At 42.7% G+C, this 17,564-nt stretch overlaps 1 protein-coding gene across 4 annotated transcripts in view; it reads left to right on the top strand.

Moving 5' to 3' along the window:
• Positions 1 to 17,564, top strand: part of prkd1 (protein kinase D1) — a 148,298-nt gene that overhangs the window by 64,173 nt on the left and 66,561 nt on the right. For 2 of the 4 annotated variants that reach the window (XM_078406420.1, XM_078406419.1), the window contains exon 3: positions 13,825 to 13,893. The exons of 1 other annotated variant lie outside the window; for it this stretch is intronic. In XM_078406420.1, the coding sequence (XP_078262546.1) occupies positions 13,825 to 13,893 (69 nt within the window). Of the gene's footprint in view, positions 1 to 13,824; positions 13,894 to 16,427; positions 16,520 to 17,564 lie in introns of all 4 variants that reach the window. One more of the 4 variants, XM_078406423.1, reaches the window with a different exon arrangement.

Genomic DNA, 17,564 nt, shown 5'->3' with positions numbered 1-17,564 from the left:
ATTTTTTGAGGATGTAACTAGGAAAATTGACAGGGGAGAGCCGGTGGATGTGGTGTACCTCGACTTTCAGAAAGCCTTCGACAAGGTCCCTCATAGGAGATTGGTGGGCAAAATTAGAGCACATGGTATTGGAGGTAGGGTACTGACATGGATAGAAAGTTGGTTGACAGACAGAAAGCAAAGAGTGGGGATAAATGGGTCCCTTTCAGAATGGCAGGCAGTGACTAGTGGGGTACCGCAAGGCTCGGTGTTGGGACCGCAGCTATTTACAATATACATCAATGACTTGGATGAAGGGATTAAAAGTACCATTAGCAAATTTGCCGATGATACAAAGCTAGGTGGCAGTGTGAACTGTGAGGAAGATGCTATGAGGTTGCAGGGTGACTTGGACAGGTTGTGTGAGTGGGCGGATGCATGGCAGATGCAGTTTAATGTAGATAAGTGTGAGGTTATCCACTTTGGTGGTAAGAATAGGAAGGCAGATTATTATCTGAATGGTGTCAAGTTATGAAAAGGGGACGTACAACGTGATCTGGGTGTCTTAGTGCATCAGTCACTGAAAGGAAGCATGCAGGTACAGCAGGCAGTGAAGAAAGCCAATGGAATGTTGGCCTTCATAACAAGAGGAGTTGAGTATAGGAGCAAAGAGGTCCTTCTGCAGTTGTACAGGGCCCTAGTGAGACCGCACCTGGAGTACTGTGTGCAGATTTGGTCTCCAAATTTGAGGAAGGATATTCTTGCTATTGAGGGCGTGCAGCGTAGGTTTATTAGGTTAATTCCCGGAATGGCGGGACTGTCATATGTTGAAAGACTGGAGCGACTAGGTTTGTATACACTGGAATTTAGAAGGATGAGAGGGGATCTTATCGAAACGTATAAAATTATTAAGGGGTTGGACACGTTAGAGGCAGGAAAGCTGTTCCCAATGTTGGGGGAGTCCAGAACCAGGGGCTACAGTTTAAGAATAAGGGGTAGGCCATTTAGAACGGAGATGAGGAAAAACTTTTTTAGTCAGAGAGTTGTGAATCTGTGGAATTCTCTGCCTCAGAGGGCAGTGGAGGCCAATTCTCTGAATACATTCAAGAGAGAGCTAGATAGAGCTCTTAAGGATAGCGGAGTCAGGGGGTATGGGGAGAAGGCAGGAACGGGGTACTGATTGAGAATGATCAGCCATGATCACTTTGAATGGCGGTGCTGGCTCGAAGGGCCGAATGGCCTACTCCTGCACCTATTGCCTATTGAGTTCACGCCGACCAACAATCTCCCATGCACGAGTTCTATCCTACACACTAGGGACAATTTAAAGAAGCCAATTAACCTACAAACCTGCACGTCTTTGGCGTGTGGGAGGAAACCGGAGCACCCGTAGAAAACCCATTTGGTCACAGTGAGAACGTGCAAACTCCATACAGACAGCACCCGTAGTCAGGATCGAACCTGTGTCCCTGGCACTGTGAGGCAGCAACTCTACCGGCTCCTGATGCATAGGCTGGAGGTTCCCCACCCCGTTTCAGTGTAGGAGCAGGGAGGTTCTGCTGCAGTTGTACAGGGCATTGGTGAGACCACACCTCGAGTATTGCGTACAGTTTTGGTCTCCTAATCTGAGGAAAGACATTCTTGCCATAAAGGCAGTGCAGAGAAGGTTCACCAGATTGATTCCTGGGATGGCAGGACTTTCATATGAAGAAAGATTGGATAGACTCGGCTTGTACTCGCTGGAATTTAGAAGATCGAGGGGGGATCTTATAGAAACTTACAAAATTCTTAAGGGGTTGGACAGGCTAGATGCAGGAAGATTGTTCCCGATGTTGGGGAAGTCCAGAACAAGGGGTCACAGTTTAAGGATAAGGGGGAAGTCTTTTAGGACCGAGATGAGAACGTTTTTTTTCACACAGAGAGTGGTGAGTCTGTGGAATTCTCTGCCACAGAAGGTAGTTGAGGCCAGTTCACTGGCTATATTTAAGAGGGAGTTAGATGTGGCCCTTGTGGCTAAAGGGATCAGGGGATATGGAGAGAAGGCAGGTATGGGATACTGAGTTGGATGATCAGCCATGATCATATTGAATGGCGGTGCAGGCTCGAAGGGCCGAATGGCCTACTCCTGCACCTATTTTCTATGTTTCTATGTTTCAAATCCTTCTCAGAGCCATCGAGTCAGACACCAGGGAACAGGCCCTTCGGCCAAAACTTGCCCATGCCGAACAAGATGCCCAATCTACACTAGTCGGCGACACAGTGGCACAATGGTAAAGTTGGTGCCTTACAGCACCAGAGACCCATGTTCGATCGTGACTACGGGTACTGTTTGTACAGAGTTTGTATGTTCTCCCTGTGACCGCATGAGTTTTGTCCAGTTTCTTCCCTCACTCCAAAGACGTGCAGGTTTGTAGGGTATCTGGCTTCTGTAAATTGTACATTGTCCCGACTACTGTGTAGGACAGTGCTAGAGTATGGGATGATTGCTGGTTGGCGTGGACTCGATGGGCTGAAGGGCCTGTTTCCATGCTGTATCTCTAAAAGTCTAAAAGTTTAGTTCCACCTACCTGATTTGGCCAATATCCCTCTAAACCGTTCCTATCCATGTGCCTGTCCAAATGTCTTTTAAATGCTGCTATAGTGCCTGCCTCAACTACCTCCTCGGGCAGCTTGTTCCATACACTCACCATCTTCACCACCTGGATGTGGTCTCCCCTGTGGAGCAGCAAGATGTGTAGGAAATAAACAACAACAAAAAACTGCGATGCTGGTTTAAATCGAAGGTAGACACAAAATGCTGTAGTAACTCAGTGGGTCAGGCAGCGTCTCGGGATAAAGGAATGGGTGATGTTTCGGGCCGAGATCCTTCTTCAGACTGATTGTGGCATACAGAAGCAGGAACAGTCTCACTATAACCTCTCTATTGAATATACCAAGTGACTCAATCACCACAGCCCTCTTGTATACAGAATTCCCTGGATTCTGTATACATTGGGTGAAGAAATTTCTTCCTATTTAAAAATAATAATTATTTGATACAGTGTAAGGAGAGCAAGTTGGAGCTATGTTAAAAGATCAGCCATGAACTTACATGAAACACATAAAACGTAGTACAGAGCAGCACAAGAACGGGCCCTTAAACCCACAATGTTTGTGTCAAACATGATGCCAAGACCATCACTTATCTACTTGCACATAACCTGTATCCCTCCATTCCCTGCACATCCATGTGCCTATCCAAAAGGCTTTTAAATGCCGCTATCCACCGCTGAAACCACTACCCCTGGCAGCACATTCCAGGGACTCATCACCCTCTGTGCCCCGCACATCTCCATTACTTTACCCCTCTCACGTTATAGCTATGCCCTCCAGCATTTGATTTTTCCATCCTGGGGAAGAGGATTCTGACAGTCTACCCTATCTTTGCCTCTCATAATTTTATATACTTAATGAATGGGACTTCCATCGCCCGGCTCGGCCGCGAGACGTTTCAGCGCCCGGTGCGGCTCGGCCGCGGGGACTGTGCGGGTCGGTCGGGGACGAGCTGTCTGTCCGTGGGCATGGGGAAGAGAGTGGAAGTTTTGTTGCCTCCATCACAGTGAGGGGGTGTTTGGAGTCACTGTGATGGACGTTTGTGTTGGGGTTATGTGTCTTGTGTTCTTTTTTTTTGTGTGACTGCTATGTAGTTTTGTTCGGTACCTTGGTACCGAATGACAAATAAAGCTCTGTTGACTGATGAATGCTAGACACGATTCACACAAAAGGTGGTGGTGTATTAAACCCGCTGCCAGAGGAGGTAGTTGAGGCAGGTAGTATCGCAACGTTTAAGAAACATCTAGACAAATACATGGTTTGGACAGGTTTAGAGGGATATGGGCCAAACACAGGCAGGTGGGACTAGTGTAGATAGGACATGTCGGCTGCTCAGGGCAAGTTGGGCTGAAGGGCCTGTTTCCACGCTGTAAGACTCTTTGACTCTATATGATGGTCCAAAAGGCCTCTCCCTGCCTTTATGCTCAGTTTTTTAACCTTTTGTGTGGGTTACGAATGTTCTCTGTGACCACGCGGGTTTCCTTCGGGTGCTCTGCTTTTCTCCCACATCGTAAAGACGTGGGTTTGTAAGTTAATTGGCCCTCCGTACATTGCCCCCAGTGTGTAGGATGTGGATGAGAAAGAGAGAAAACCTAGAACTAATGTGAGCAGGCTATCTCATGGTTGGTGCGGACTCAATAGGCCAAAGGTCCTGTTTCCATGCTGTATCTCTAAACTAAACTAAATAAAGTTTGCATCAGTTATAAGTATTGCAAAAATATATGTTAGCACGAACTGTTGTTTTGGTATTATTGAATTCTTCATGATTACAGTTTAAGATTTGGAACCTGAAAGTGTTTTTTTTATTGTTGATAAGTTGAGTATTTACCTTGGCTCATAGCAGCATTTTTTTAAAAAACCATCACTAGATTCTAACTGCAACTTGAGATAATTGTTCGCTTTAAACCGGTGGTTTTAGGAGTTCTCTCTGATTTTCAAATATGTGCAGATTAATTAGCTTCTGTAAATTGCCCCTAGTGTGTAGGTTACGAGAGTGGGATAACATACAGTAAGTAGAACTTGTGTGAACGGATGATCGATGGTCAGCATGGACTCGGTAGGCTGAAGGGTCTGTTTCCACGCCCAATCTCTCCAAACTCTGAATCGCTCTAAACTTTATTTATTTCTGTTACTGTTTAGACAAATATGAAATACATTAAAAGTGAAAGCTCCCAGTGGAACAGGGAAACTTAGCAATGTTTAAATTGATGAAAAATTGGTCTCTAGTTGTAAGTGATTTTCTTTTTTCAAATGCAGAGGTGACGCATAAAACAAGCAATTGAGTTAAAGTCTTCGCATAAAGAGAAATGTTCTTGTCGGCATTGTTAAAGTAATTATGAACACTAGCACTATGGCTCCAGGGGATGAGAGATGTGCTGAATAATTGACATATTGTCGACTGTCACTTTATGTAATCGAGGCTTTGAGGGCTTGGGAACGCAGCACATTATTCTCTTCAATAATGAGCCTCTGTTTACATCATAAAATCAGAAAGTAAAGTGGAGTATAACCACAACAACATCTGAGAATGGGCTGTTTCAGTTTTGGGCATCACAACAAACATTTTTGTCCTTTAAAAGTTCTGAGAAAGAAAAGGAGTAAGATAGGCAAAAACAAAAGTTTCTAAATAAATTAGAAACTGAGAGATCCCTGAATGCTGTCTAGCAACATAAATAGATCATTCAAATAATTCAGCCAATTCATGCCGACTTGTACGTTAACTTATTTATACTTATTGTTCTTCAATATGCCTTGATAATTCCGAACAAGCAAATATCTATCCATTTTGTTTTTGAATATTTCGACTGAGAACACACAGCAATTTAGAAAGCATATTCCAGATTTTTACTGTTAATTTTACATACCATGCTTTTGTTTCACCCCTGAATGGCTTCGTTTGCAAATTATCCCTTCCTGTTCTGAATTGTTCAACCAATTTAAATTATTGTTATTTTTTAAAGGATGTTTCTACATTTTTACTTGATTCGAATACTGATTTGAATTTTGATAAGGAGCAAAGTGGTGGCATATTGGCGTAGTCGTAGAGTTGCTGCCTTACAGCACCAGACACCCGGGTTCGATCCTGACTACAGGTGCTGTCTGTACGGAGTTTGTACACTTTCCCTGTGACCACATGGGTTTTCTCCGGGTGCTCCAGTTTCTTCCCACATTCCAAAGACATACAGGTTTGTAGGTTAATTGGCTTCGGTACAATTGTAAATTGTCCCTAGTGTGTGGAATAGTGTTAGTGGCGGTGATCACTGGTTGGCTGGACTCAGTGGGCCGAAGGGCCTGATTACGCGCTGTATCTCCAAACTAAACTAAACTAAGCTAAAATGTCCGCTAAAGCTTTCAACAGTTTTGTCTGTCAATTTGCATGTGAACGGAATGAAAGCACTTGGCCATGTCCGTTTCTTAAACTCCAGAAACTGTTTGGTTCTTGAGCGATTTAAGCCTCATGTGTGGATTAAATACAGTGCATGGGGGGAGGTTGGCCAAGAAGTTTTCCGGTCGTCTGTTGGTTTGCCAGACTCAACGATGGTAACGACCTTTATACGTCGCCAAGCCCTTGGAATGTTTCATGCTGAGATGACGCTTGTGATGATGGATGCCGTCCAGATTTGCCTGCTGGCATCCGAGGTGCCAAAGGAATTCTGGAATGGTTTACACATCCCTGGATGTATTCTTTGCCCTACTCCATCAATCATCCTTTTACAGGAATAAATGCAGGAGTTGTCATGGAACCAATTGACTCTTACAAGGCCTTAAAGGGCACAGGGTGCTGGAATAACTCAGCAGGTCAGGCAGCATCTCTGGAGAACATGAATAGTGACATTTTGGGTCGGGACCATTCTTCAATTACATTGGGGTGCTGTTATAAAACATACCTCGACATGTTTCAACCTAAAAAAGGGATAAAACGTAACTCATTACATCAAGAACACACTTCTAAGAAAAAAAGACACACAAAGTGCTGGAGTAACTCAGCGGGTCAGGTAGGATCCCTGGATAGTCTGAAGAAGGGTTCTGAGCCGCAACATCACCTATCCATGTTCACCAGAGATGCTGCCTGACCTGCTGAGTTACTCCAGCATTTTAGCCTTCTTTTTAATCACGTCTTTAAAGGGCACAAAGTGCTGGAGTAACTCAGTGGGTCAGGCAGCATCCCTGGAGAACATGGACAGGTGACGTTTCGGTTCGGAACCCTTCTTCAGTCAACAACAGGAATCACAGAGCAGTGGGAGAGGGTTTCACAGAACTCCCATTGGAGAGAGGAGGAGAACTTATCCAAAGTGGGCATACCTTGAGGCACTGTCACCTATCAATGTTCTCCAGAGATGCTGCCTGACCCGCTGAGTTATCCCAGCAGTTTTAGTCTTTTTTGTGCAAACCGGCTTCTGCAGTTCCTTGCTTCTTCAATTAACCCTAACAAGGCTTGTTTACTTTAACTTTTGCATGGACCAATTGTGTGACGATAGCTTGGAGTGACTGCTGAAACTATGGAAAGCGTGGCAATATTTCCTCTGGAAAGTTCTTGTAATTCAAATTCCTCCTCTAGCATTTGTGAAGCATCAGAATAATTAAACTCAATGGGAGCCAATTAAACTTCACTGGGATCTTTTGTTGTGTTTCTTATTTTAAGCTGGCCAATGATTAGGTATGTAACTCATGTGCTCTATAGCTAACACCATGGTCCAAATGAACGGGGAAATTTGGTGTTCTCCATTAAGAAAATGTTTAATGAAGAATAAGTCATCGGAGTAGTATTAGGCCATTCGGCCAATCGAGTCTACTCTGCCATTCAATCATGGCTGATCTATCTTTCCCTTTCAACCCCATTCTCCTGCCTTCTCCCCATAACCCCTGGACACCCTTACTAATTAAGAATCTGTCAATCTCCATTTAAAATATATCCATTGACTTGGCCTCCACAGCCATCTGTGGCAATGAATTCCACAGATTCACTGCCCTCTGACTAAAGAAATTCCTCCTCATTCACTTTCTAAAGGTACGTCTTTTTTACTCTGAGGCTATGGTCTCTGGCCCTAGACACTCCCACTAATGGAAACATCCTCTCCACATCCACATTTCACTCATATGACCCAATGGAACCCTGAAGAAAAGCCAAATGTAATCATTCTGTTTGTATTAACCTTAGATGTCCTGATTTTGCAACTAAATTCTGTTTAAATGTGCATAATGTCTATTTGCAGAATTCCACATTCCCTGTAGAAGAGAGGGTTTATTTTAAGTTTCCCTCTGATTGCTCTTCGCAAAGGCTTTGTTTGGAAGCCAAACTTCAGTACTTCCATAAGAATTCAATCATAATTTATCACTCTTTTGATCTGTTATTGTAAATATCACGCCCCTGGACAGTCGAGCAGATCAACGAGGTATTTTCTCTGTGATAGACTTTTTAGACTTTCAGAGATACAATGTGGATACAGGCCCTTCGGCCCACCGAGTCCGTTCTGACCAGCGGACCAGTACACTAACCTACACACACCAGGAACGATCTTACAGCTATCGGAAGCCAATTAACCTTCAAACCTGTACATCTTTGGAGTGAGGGAGGAAACTGGAGCACCCGGAGAAAACCCATGCAGTCACAGAGAGAACATACAAACTCCGTACAGATAGCACCCATGGTCATGATCAAACCTGGGTCTCTGGCGCTGTGAGGCAGCAACTCTAACAATGCTCCACAGTGCTGCCCATACAATACCATGTTTGCCATAATAAATGTTTAAAGTGAACTAAGTCATGCTGAAAATGAACAAGTTTAGGGTCTCTGTATTTTTTATACTCTTGCTTATGTCAAAAATCCCCATATAATTCAAAATAAAAGGGGTTTTTTTAACAATATTTACCAGTACTGTATTGTAAACTATCCATTAGAGTTGGCATTTCATGGTCATTTAATCAAATATGACTAAAAATGTACAAAGATAAAAATCAGCCACATACCATATTTATACATAGTAAGCTTTAGTTACAGTGTTTCACCATAAATGGGAATCTTATGTATGGTGTCTTGTTTCCTTAGTCCATTCTTTATTCCAAACATGGGCTTTATTCCAGATCTTGAGTGTAAACTATTCCATGCTTGGAAAGAAAGAAAATCCATCTGCCATGTGATATGGGAATCATTTCATGGCAAGACCTTATCAGCCTACAGACAAATAACAATGAGTCAGATGCAAAAAAGTATTTCAAAGAGTCAGGCAGCATCTCTGGAGAACATGGACAGGCCACGTTTTTGGTCGTGGCCCTTCTTCTGACTGATTGTAGTGGGGGGAGGTGGGGAAGAATTTGGCCGGGAGGAGTTTAAAGCAAGTTTAACCCATTGGCACGGCACCAGAGTTAGACAATAGACAATAGGTGCAGGAATAGGCCATTCGGCCCTTCGAGCCAACACCACCATTCAATGTGATCATGGCTGATCATTCTTAATCAGTACACCCAGATCTCGTTGTACATCCCCTTTTCCTAACTTGACACCATTCAGATAATAACCTGCCTTCTTATTCTTACCACCAAAGTGGATAACCTCACACTTAGCCACATTAAACTCCATCTGCCATGCATCCGCCCACTCACACAACCTGTCCAAGTCACCCTGCAACCTCATAGCATCTTCCTCACAGCTCACACTGCCACCCAGCTTTGTATCATCTGCAAATTTGCTAATGGTACTTTTAATCCCTTCATCCGTCATTAATATATATTGTAAATAGCTGCAGTCCCAGCACCGAGCCTTGCGGTAGCCCACTAGTCACTGCCTGCCATTCTGAAAGGGACCCATTTATCCCCACTCTTTGCTTTCTGTCAGTCAACCAATTTTCTATCCATGTCAGTACCCTATCCCCAATACCATGTGCTGCCTCACAGCACCAGAGACCCGGGTTCGATCCTGACTATGGGTGTTGTATGTGCAGAGTTTGTACGTTCTCCTTGTGACCGCGTGGGTTTTCTCCCAGTGTCTGGTTTCCTCCCACACTCCAAAGACGTGCTGGTTTGTAGGTTAATAGGCTTTGTGTAAAATGTAAATTGTCCCTAGTCTGTAGGACATGGTGTATGGGTGATTGATGGTCGCTGTGTCTTTAAACAAATCTAAAATAGTTGACGTGAAATGAGTTCTGCAGGTCTCTGGTAAAATATTTTTCATGATTTTATGTGGAGTTAATATGTTTGCTAACACCAACTAAGATAGTAACCTAGAAATCTGCAAAAATGCAATTCAAATAAGCAATTCAGATTCCGTATTTGTTTTGGTGTTTGTATAACTTGCAAATAAAATTTGCTAATTTATATTTTGTGTTACAATCTATTCAGGAGTTAAGACCATTTAAGTCACATTATTCATAATTCAGCTGACACAAAATTAATCAGATGAGTGATTAGACTGTAAATTGTACTATTGTGCAAAATCTTGGCAAAATATTGATCCTATTTAGCCTGCTGCGCATTAAAGCATGTCCTTGGTAATCTTGAATCAAAAGAAACTGCTGCCAGAATGAACTACAGTTTTTAAATTAGATGTATGAATGGAATATAAGATGTAGGAATAAAATTTTCAACTCTTGAACGGAACATTGGAACCATTATATAATTCAGTTCATTAATATAATTGAAGCATGGTGCATATCAAACCACTTGCTTTTATCTACTGTTAACTATTTGAATCTGATGTTTTATACATTGCCATATGATGGCCTTGATTCAACATAGGCGATGATGCCATGTGGATTTTAATATGCCCTATTTCATGGCGCTATTATATTTGCTCAATCATTTAGATAAAACATGGGGACCCTCTTGTGTTTCGCCAGTATATCTAATTTCCATGCACATCAACACATCTGTTTTCTCCAGTACTGACTGCTTTCATCAGGGAACAGCTTACTGCATTTACGCTAAACATGCAAGATAGAAGTCTCGATAAGTGCTGAGCATTTTCTTTGAGGTGTTACGTTCTAACTGGCATACACATATAAACATTTGCTGTCTCCCAACATCATTAGGCAGGCTCAAAAGAAGGGAATATCAATCTGAAGAACAGAAAACTGTGAAAAACATTATGAGCACGTTTTGTCTTTTATTTTCCATCATACCGATAATAGCGATTTTTGATTGTCATGAAAATACCAAAAATGCACATTTAGTCGTAAATAATAGTCAGCCCTGTCCAAATATCAAATCAAAATATCTGAATTATCAAATGGAAATATAACAAATTATGCAGTTTTAGCTTCCAGATAAAAGAAAATTATTTGGAGCTGTTAAGCTAGGAAAGATTCATCGCAGGAATAAGAAAAATAAGTTCAATAGGAACCTGAGGGGTAACTTGTTCACACTGAGGGTGGTGGATGTATGGAACGAGCTGCCAGAGGAGGTAGTTGAGGCGGGTAGTATCGCAATGTTGAAGAAACATTTGGACAGTTACATGGATGGAACTGGTTTAGAAGGATATGGGCCGAACACAGGCAGGTGGGACTTGTTTAGATGGGACGTGTTGGTCAGTGTGGGAAAGTTGGACCGAAAGTCCTGTTTACATACTGTATGACTCTATAACTCTAAGTGGGTTTTCTCCAAGTGTTCAAGTTACCACATCCCAAAGACATGTGGGTTTGTAGGTTAATTGGCCATTGGAAGTAGCCCCGAGTGTGTAGAGCGGTTGAAAAAGTAGGATTAACACAGAAATAGTGTGAACGGGTGGTTAATGGTCGGCGTGGACTCAGTGGGGCAAAGGGCTGTTTCCATTCTGTATCTGTAAAGAAAACTCTGGCAGAAAAGTGACAACTTTTGGGGGGCATTTATACAAGGTAAAGGTGTTTTTTGGGAGCTGTGATCTGATGGTATGAATTCAGGAGGGGAACAGATAGTGAATGCATTCTAGCACTGTCTCCTTTTGCACAAATATTCATTTTAGAGTAGGAACATAGAAACAAAGTACTGTAGATGTTAGTTTATATCAAAGATAGACACAAAGTGCTGGAGTAACTCAGCAGGTCAGGCAGCATCTCTAGAGAATAAGGATGGGTGACGTTTCAGGTCGGGACCCATCTTCAGACTGAAAAAAGGGTTCTGACTAATAATGACACCCATCCTTTTCCTCCAAAGATGCTGCCTAACCCACTGAGTTACTCCAGCACTGTGTTTCTTTTTAGAGACCTGTTGTATTACTCCAGGGATGCTGCCTGACTTGCTGAGTTACTCCAGCACTTTGTGTCTTTTTGCACAGATGTATAATTTAGATAGAAATCTTTGCTATTTGCAAAGCAGACTTGTTTAACAATATTCTTGAATAATTGACTCCAAAGTAGTCCATTGACCATTCGCTTATATCATGCTAAGGAATGAATGTTAGTCTGGCCAGTTATGCTTATAAACTAAAAAAGTTTGAAAACTTTTCTTAGAATCATGTCTTCTTCTGCATGTTGTTGATCAAAAATATGATTGACAGGTGCATTAAACATATTGATTTAAAGAAATCCACAATTTAGGAATTCTTCACTGTTCCTACTTTACTCTGCTGTATGTAAGAGGTCTCCATAGTAGCTGCTAGTTCACATTCAGTGTGGTTGCCTACACCTGTATCTTGCTATTTTGTATACTCATCATAAGCTTATAAGTTCATAAGTCATAGAAGCAGAATTAGGCCAATTGGCTCATCGAGTCTAATCCGCCATTCAATCATGGCTGACCTATTTTTCCCTCTCAAACCTCTTCTCCTGCCTTCTCACTTTTTCAGCTTAGGGGGCAAGAGTTAGCAAGGCTGACATTTGTTCCCTAATTTGAAAAAATGGATGGTCAGTAGACTACTTTGAAGGACATTTAAGGGCCTGTCCCACTTAGGCGATTTTTTAGGCGACTGTCAAAGTCGTAGCAGATCGCCAAAATTTTCTTTTACCCTACGACAATGACCACGACAATGCCGAGTCAAGTCGAGATTACACCGTCTTCGGAATGCTTCTCCGGCGTCCTAATTTTCGCTGAAATCACTGACAAGTCGGTAATTACGAGAGTTTTGAATTATAACATCTTGCCCGGGTTACTTGAAAACCAAACTTCACAGTAACAAGGCATAAATTGGATTGACTTCCCGTTTACTAATAGCAGTATTAAGAAATTTAATTTTAAAAGTGGTTAAATGGATTTTTGTGCGGAGTGTGGGCATTCTTTGAAAATGTACGGGAGATGCATGTCTGGTTTCTGGGTTGCATATCTGGGTTGGGAGCCTACTTTAAATGTAATCGCTGATGGCCATAAACATTGCGAAAATTCACACGCTTACCTGACCGTCAAACTGTCGCCTCCAATCTACCTGTCAACTGTCCTGACGGTAAATAAATTGGTTAAACACAAGTATTTTATGGTATCTTCAAATGACTTTACTTAATTTAATATTATGTGCTTCTAAATGATCTAAGAGAACCTGGGGACAGCATGCGACAGCACCCGCAATAAGCAACGATACCTGGCGACAAGCCAGCTGTCACCGAGAAATTTCATACCGGTTGATTTCTCAGCGACGCGCCGAGATCCACTACGATTCTTTGAAGACTCCTCACGATCATGCCCGCGACACCCCGGCGAACAGTCGGCGGCAGCCTAGTCGTCGGCAGTCGCCTTAAAATCGCCTAAGTGGGACAGGCCCTTTAAAGTTCAACCTTTCACACCCTTAGAAATTATTAATCCTTATTAATCAAGGACCTGTCAATCTCCCCTTTAAAAATGCCCGAAGGCTTGGCCACCACAGCCGTCTGTGGCAATGAATTCCACAGGTTTGCCACCCTCTGGCTAAAGAAATTCCTCCTCATCTCCTTTCTAAAGGTATGTCCTTTTATTCTGAGGCTGCACCCTCTGGTCCTAGACTCTTCCACTAGTGGAAATATTCTCTCCATATTCACTCTATCACAGACCTTTCACTGTTCAGTAAGTTTCCATCTTCATAAGCCCTTCATCTCCTCACCGTTCTAAACTCCAGCAAGTACAAGTCAAGAGCCGTCAAACAGCCTTGACATATCTGCATTGTAAGTTGGTCAGTTGCTTTTTCTCTTCTGTATGTTCTTCTGGCTAATTTATCACTTGGATGTTGACCTGCCCAGTCTTCCATGCGTGTGGTGTTTTCATTCTGCTGACTCCTTCAAACCCACTTCCACAGCTCTTGTCAATCTCTCTGTGGGGATGTTGAACCCCAATTCTGTTTGGAAGCACCCCGTTCAGCTTGCACTCTTCTTCTTGCTCCAGAATTGATCCCAGTACCTCAGGAATCCGAAGCCCTCAGCCCTGGACTTTTACTGTCTTCACTCCAGCCAGGTAACTTCACCGTTTTCCTATTTCTGTCCTCGACAACATGTGCCATTGAAGTCACTCTCATCTTCACATCTGTGGGGTCTTGTTCTTTAATTTTATGCTCCGCTCCTTTCTACATGGTCCTTCCATGTGGACCATGACTTCTGATCGCTCCTCTTACATGTGGTCTGTCTATTCTTGCATCATCCATTTCCATGTCAATGTGGATCAAGATAAGTATTTGAGCAGTATCGAAGTTTGAGATAACACGTCAAATAAAATTGACAAAGCTACTGTGCATCAATTCTATTTTGCACAATCATATTCCAAGCAAGCAGCATTGAATATGACATTAAGATCATGACACTTTCCCTCTCAACCCCATTCTCCTGCCTTCTCCCCTTAACTTTTGACACCCTTACTTATCAATAAACTTATCGTTCTCTGCTTTAAATAAACCCAATGACTTGGCCTGCACAGCTGTCTGTGGCAATGAATTCCACAGATTCACCATCCACTGGCTAAAAAGATTCCTCCTCACCTCTGAGTCTTGCTGAAGACTGGAATTTCTGGTGTTGATCGATCAGAGGAATTCCCATTTTAGTTCAATTGAGCTGAGTTGAATTGAGCTCAGTTCAGTTCAGAATCGTTTAGGTTAGTTTCGAGATACAGCATGGAAACAGGCCCTTCAGCCTACCGAGTCTGCGCTGACCTGTACACTAGTTCTATCCTACGCACAATAAGGACAATTTGCAGCAGCCAGTTAACCTACAAACCCACATATCTTTGGAATGTGGAGGAGACCAGAGCACCTGGAGATGGTACAAACTTAGTGCAGACAGCACCCAAAGTCAGGATCGAACCCGGGTCTCTGGCACTGTAAGGCAGCAACACTACCGCTGCGCCACTGTGCCGCCCCACAGATCATGAATCTGAACACAGTGACCATATCTATGTTCCTAGGACTATATGTTCGGCAATCGGTAATACTCAACCTTTACCTAGTGCAGTGGGTAGTGCAACTCCTTGAGGTAATTTACTAATTGATTCCTGGATTTTGACAAAAAAGGGCACAGTCCCCCACTTCCACAGGGCAAATATATTGTTGGTCTTTGGGTGAAAATGGCTGGCAGATTTTCAGCAGAGAAGTGTTTCCAAAGAGACAGTGCTGTGTGGGCAGGCCAGGACTAAGATGCAATCAGATGCAGAGAAATGTCGACTTAGACCAGACCATCACACAAACCAACCTCTTCCCTTCCATTGACTGCATCCACACTTCACGCTGCCTCGGCAAGGCCAGCAGCATAGTCAAGGACGAATCTCACCCCAGTCACTCCCTTTTACCTGCCAGGCTTTATCCTGACCCTCCTAGCTTTCTCCCCCCCTTCACAGTCTGTAAAGGGTCCCATCCCGAAACATTACCTATCCAGGTTCTCCAGGGATGCAGCCTGACTCACTGCGTTATTCTAGGACTTTGCGTATTTTTGCAAACTTATTTTGATTTTTGACCCAAACTCAGAATGGATTTTAAGAAGGAGGGGGGTGGGATGCTGTTCTTGATGTAAGACTTGTCTTGCTTTACTGGAGCAAGTGGTACTGTTTGCGTACTATTTAGAACATTGGGATGGTGTGATTGGGAAGAAATGGGTAAAATAGCACTTCACCATTACTTTATGATGACATTCATGAATACAGATACTTTGCTTGTCTATAGCTCCACGGCAACATAGCTTTAACCCACCTTTCCCACCACATTTGGAGGAGGATAGAAAATTGAGAGGGTCGAGCACCAAACTCTTCTGTGCATCAGAATAAAAGGACGTACCTTTAGAATGGAGATGAGGTGGAATTTCTTTAGCCAGAGGGTGGTGAATCTGTGGAATTCATGAACCACAGGCGGCTGTGGAAGCCGTCATTTGGTATTTTTAAAGCACAGATTAACAAGTTCTTGGTTGGTAAGGATGTCAAAGGTTATGGGGAGAAGGCAGGAGAATGGGGTTGATAGAGAAAAATAGATCAGCCATGATTGAATGGTGTAGACTTGATGCGCCAAATGGCCTAATTCTGCTCCCAAAACGTGATCTTATGAACTTGGAACCAATGATCAGGTTAAGAGATTTATTTTTACCTGACGTGACTCTGAGTTCATTTCCCAAGAAGGCAGGAGAATGGGGTTAGGAGGGAAAAAGTAGATCAGCCATGATCGAATGGCAGACTAGACTCGATGGAACAAATGGCCTAATTCCACTCTTATGTCTTATGGTCTTAATGCAGTTCCCTTGAATCTTTGATCAATAAACTACAGAACTGGCTTAAAATCTCATCATGGAATTAATTGTGTGCTCTTATAATTGGCTCACCAATGAAGCGAAAAAGTAAGCTTTGGAGATACTGAAATCTTTTAATGTTACGAAGTAGAACCCTCTGCAAAAAGTATTTATTATCTTCTTCACTCTCTCTTCTTGTCTCTCAGCCTCCTCCTAGCTCCTTTGTTCAATTGTCTGCAAGCCATAAATCAACTAAAATGGTCCACATTAAACACTCTCTTTCTTTTGCAGAATAATGCACTTTACAAATCATTGTGTCAGGAAAGACTGTTTCTGAAAGGAATGTGCCTAAAAGAACTAAATGCCATTCATCCTGCAAAATGGTTAGTCAAGTGCATCTCATTCCATTCAGTAGTTCCCTTCCCCAGTAAATGTACACTGCTATGATGTTAACCAATATGGTAAAATAACTTTCCTGCATTTATAAATTAGAGTCATAGTCATACAGTGTGGAAACAGGCTCTTCGGCCCAACTTTCCCATGCTGACCAACAGGCCCCATCCACACTAGTCTCACCTGCCCGTACTTGGCCCATATCCCACTAAACCTATCTTATCCATGCACCTGTCAAATGTCTAGGCAGCACATTGGCGTGGCCAGAGACCCGGGTTTGTTCCCGATTATGGGTGCTGTCTGTACGGAGTTTGTACGTTCATCCTGTGACCATGTGGGTTTTCTACAAGTGCTCTGGTTTTCACTTCAAAGACGTACAAGTTTGTAGGGTAATTGGGTATGGTAAAATTGTAAATTGTCCCTAGTGTGTCGGATAGTGCTAGTGTATGGGGGTGATCGCTGGTCGGCGCGGACTCGGTTGGCCGAAAGGCCTGTTTCCACGCTGTATCTCTACAGTCTAAAGTCTAGAGGGATATGGGTCAAACACAGGAAATTTGGACTAATTTTGATGGGGCATCCTTTTGGCATGTTGGGCTGGAGGGCCTATTTCTGTGCTGTATGACTCCATGCCTGTGACTATGAATACATCCATTTGCGTCCTGTGCAATAGGTGCATGAGAATCTTGTCACCTCCAAATCATACACCAACCCGAAATACTACTATTCTTTCATTTCATTACCTTTTTTGATTCATGTTTTGATTAATTTAATGTCAATGAAGGAACATTGTTCCAATTCAGCATACTTTAGTGTTGACTTTCACTGAGTAAAAATTTTTGATTTTGGTTTAATGTATCATACAAGATTTCCATGATGTTGACAACACATTGTACCAATTGTAGCATTAAGTTTATTTGAACTGAGTCTAACTAAGAGCAGTTTTATATTACTCTTCAGCACAACTTTCAAATGAGCTCCAAAGGACATTTTACTGAGCAGCTCACAACTGCCCTTTCTCAAAGTTACTGTCTTTTT

This window comes from Rhinoraja longicauda, chromosome 10 (assembly GCF_053455715.1).
Source record: "Rhinoraja longicauda isolate Sanriku21f chromosome 10, sRhiLon1.1, whole genome shotgun sequence".
Lineage (NCBI taxonomy): Eukaryota > Metazoa > Chordata > Chondrichthyes > Rajiformes > Arhynchobatidae > Rhinoraja > Rhinoraja longicauda.
Note: the sequence above shows the minus strand (reverse complement) of the source record. Positions and strands in the feature narration are given on the sequence as shown.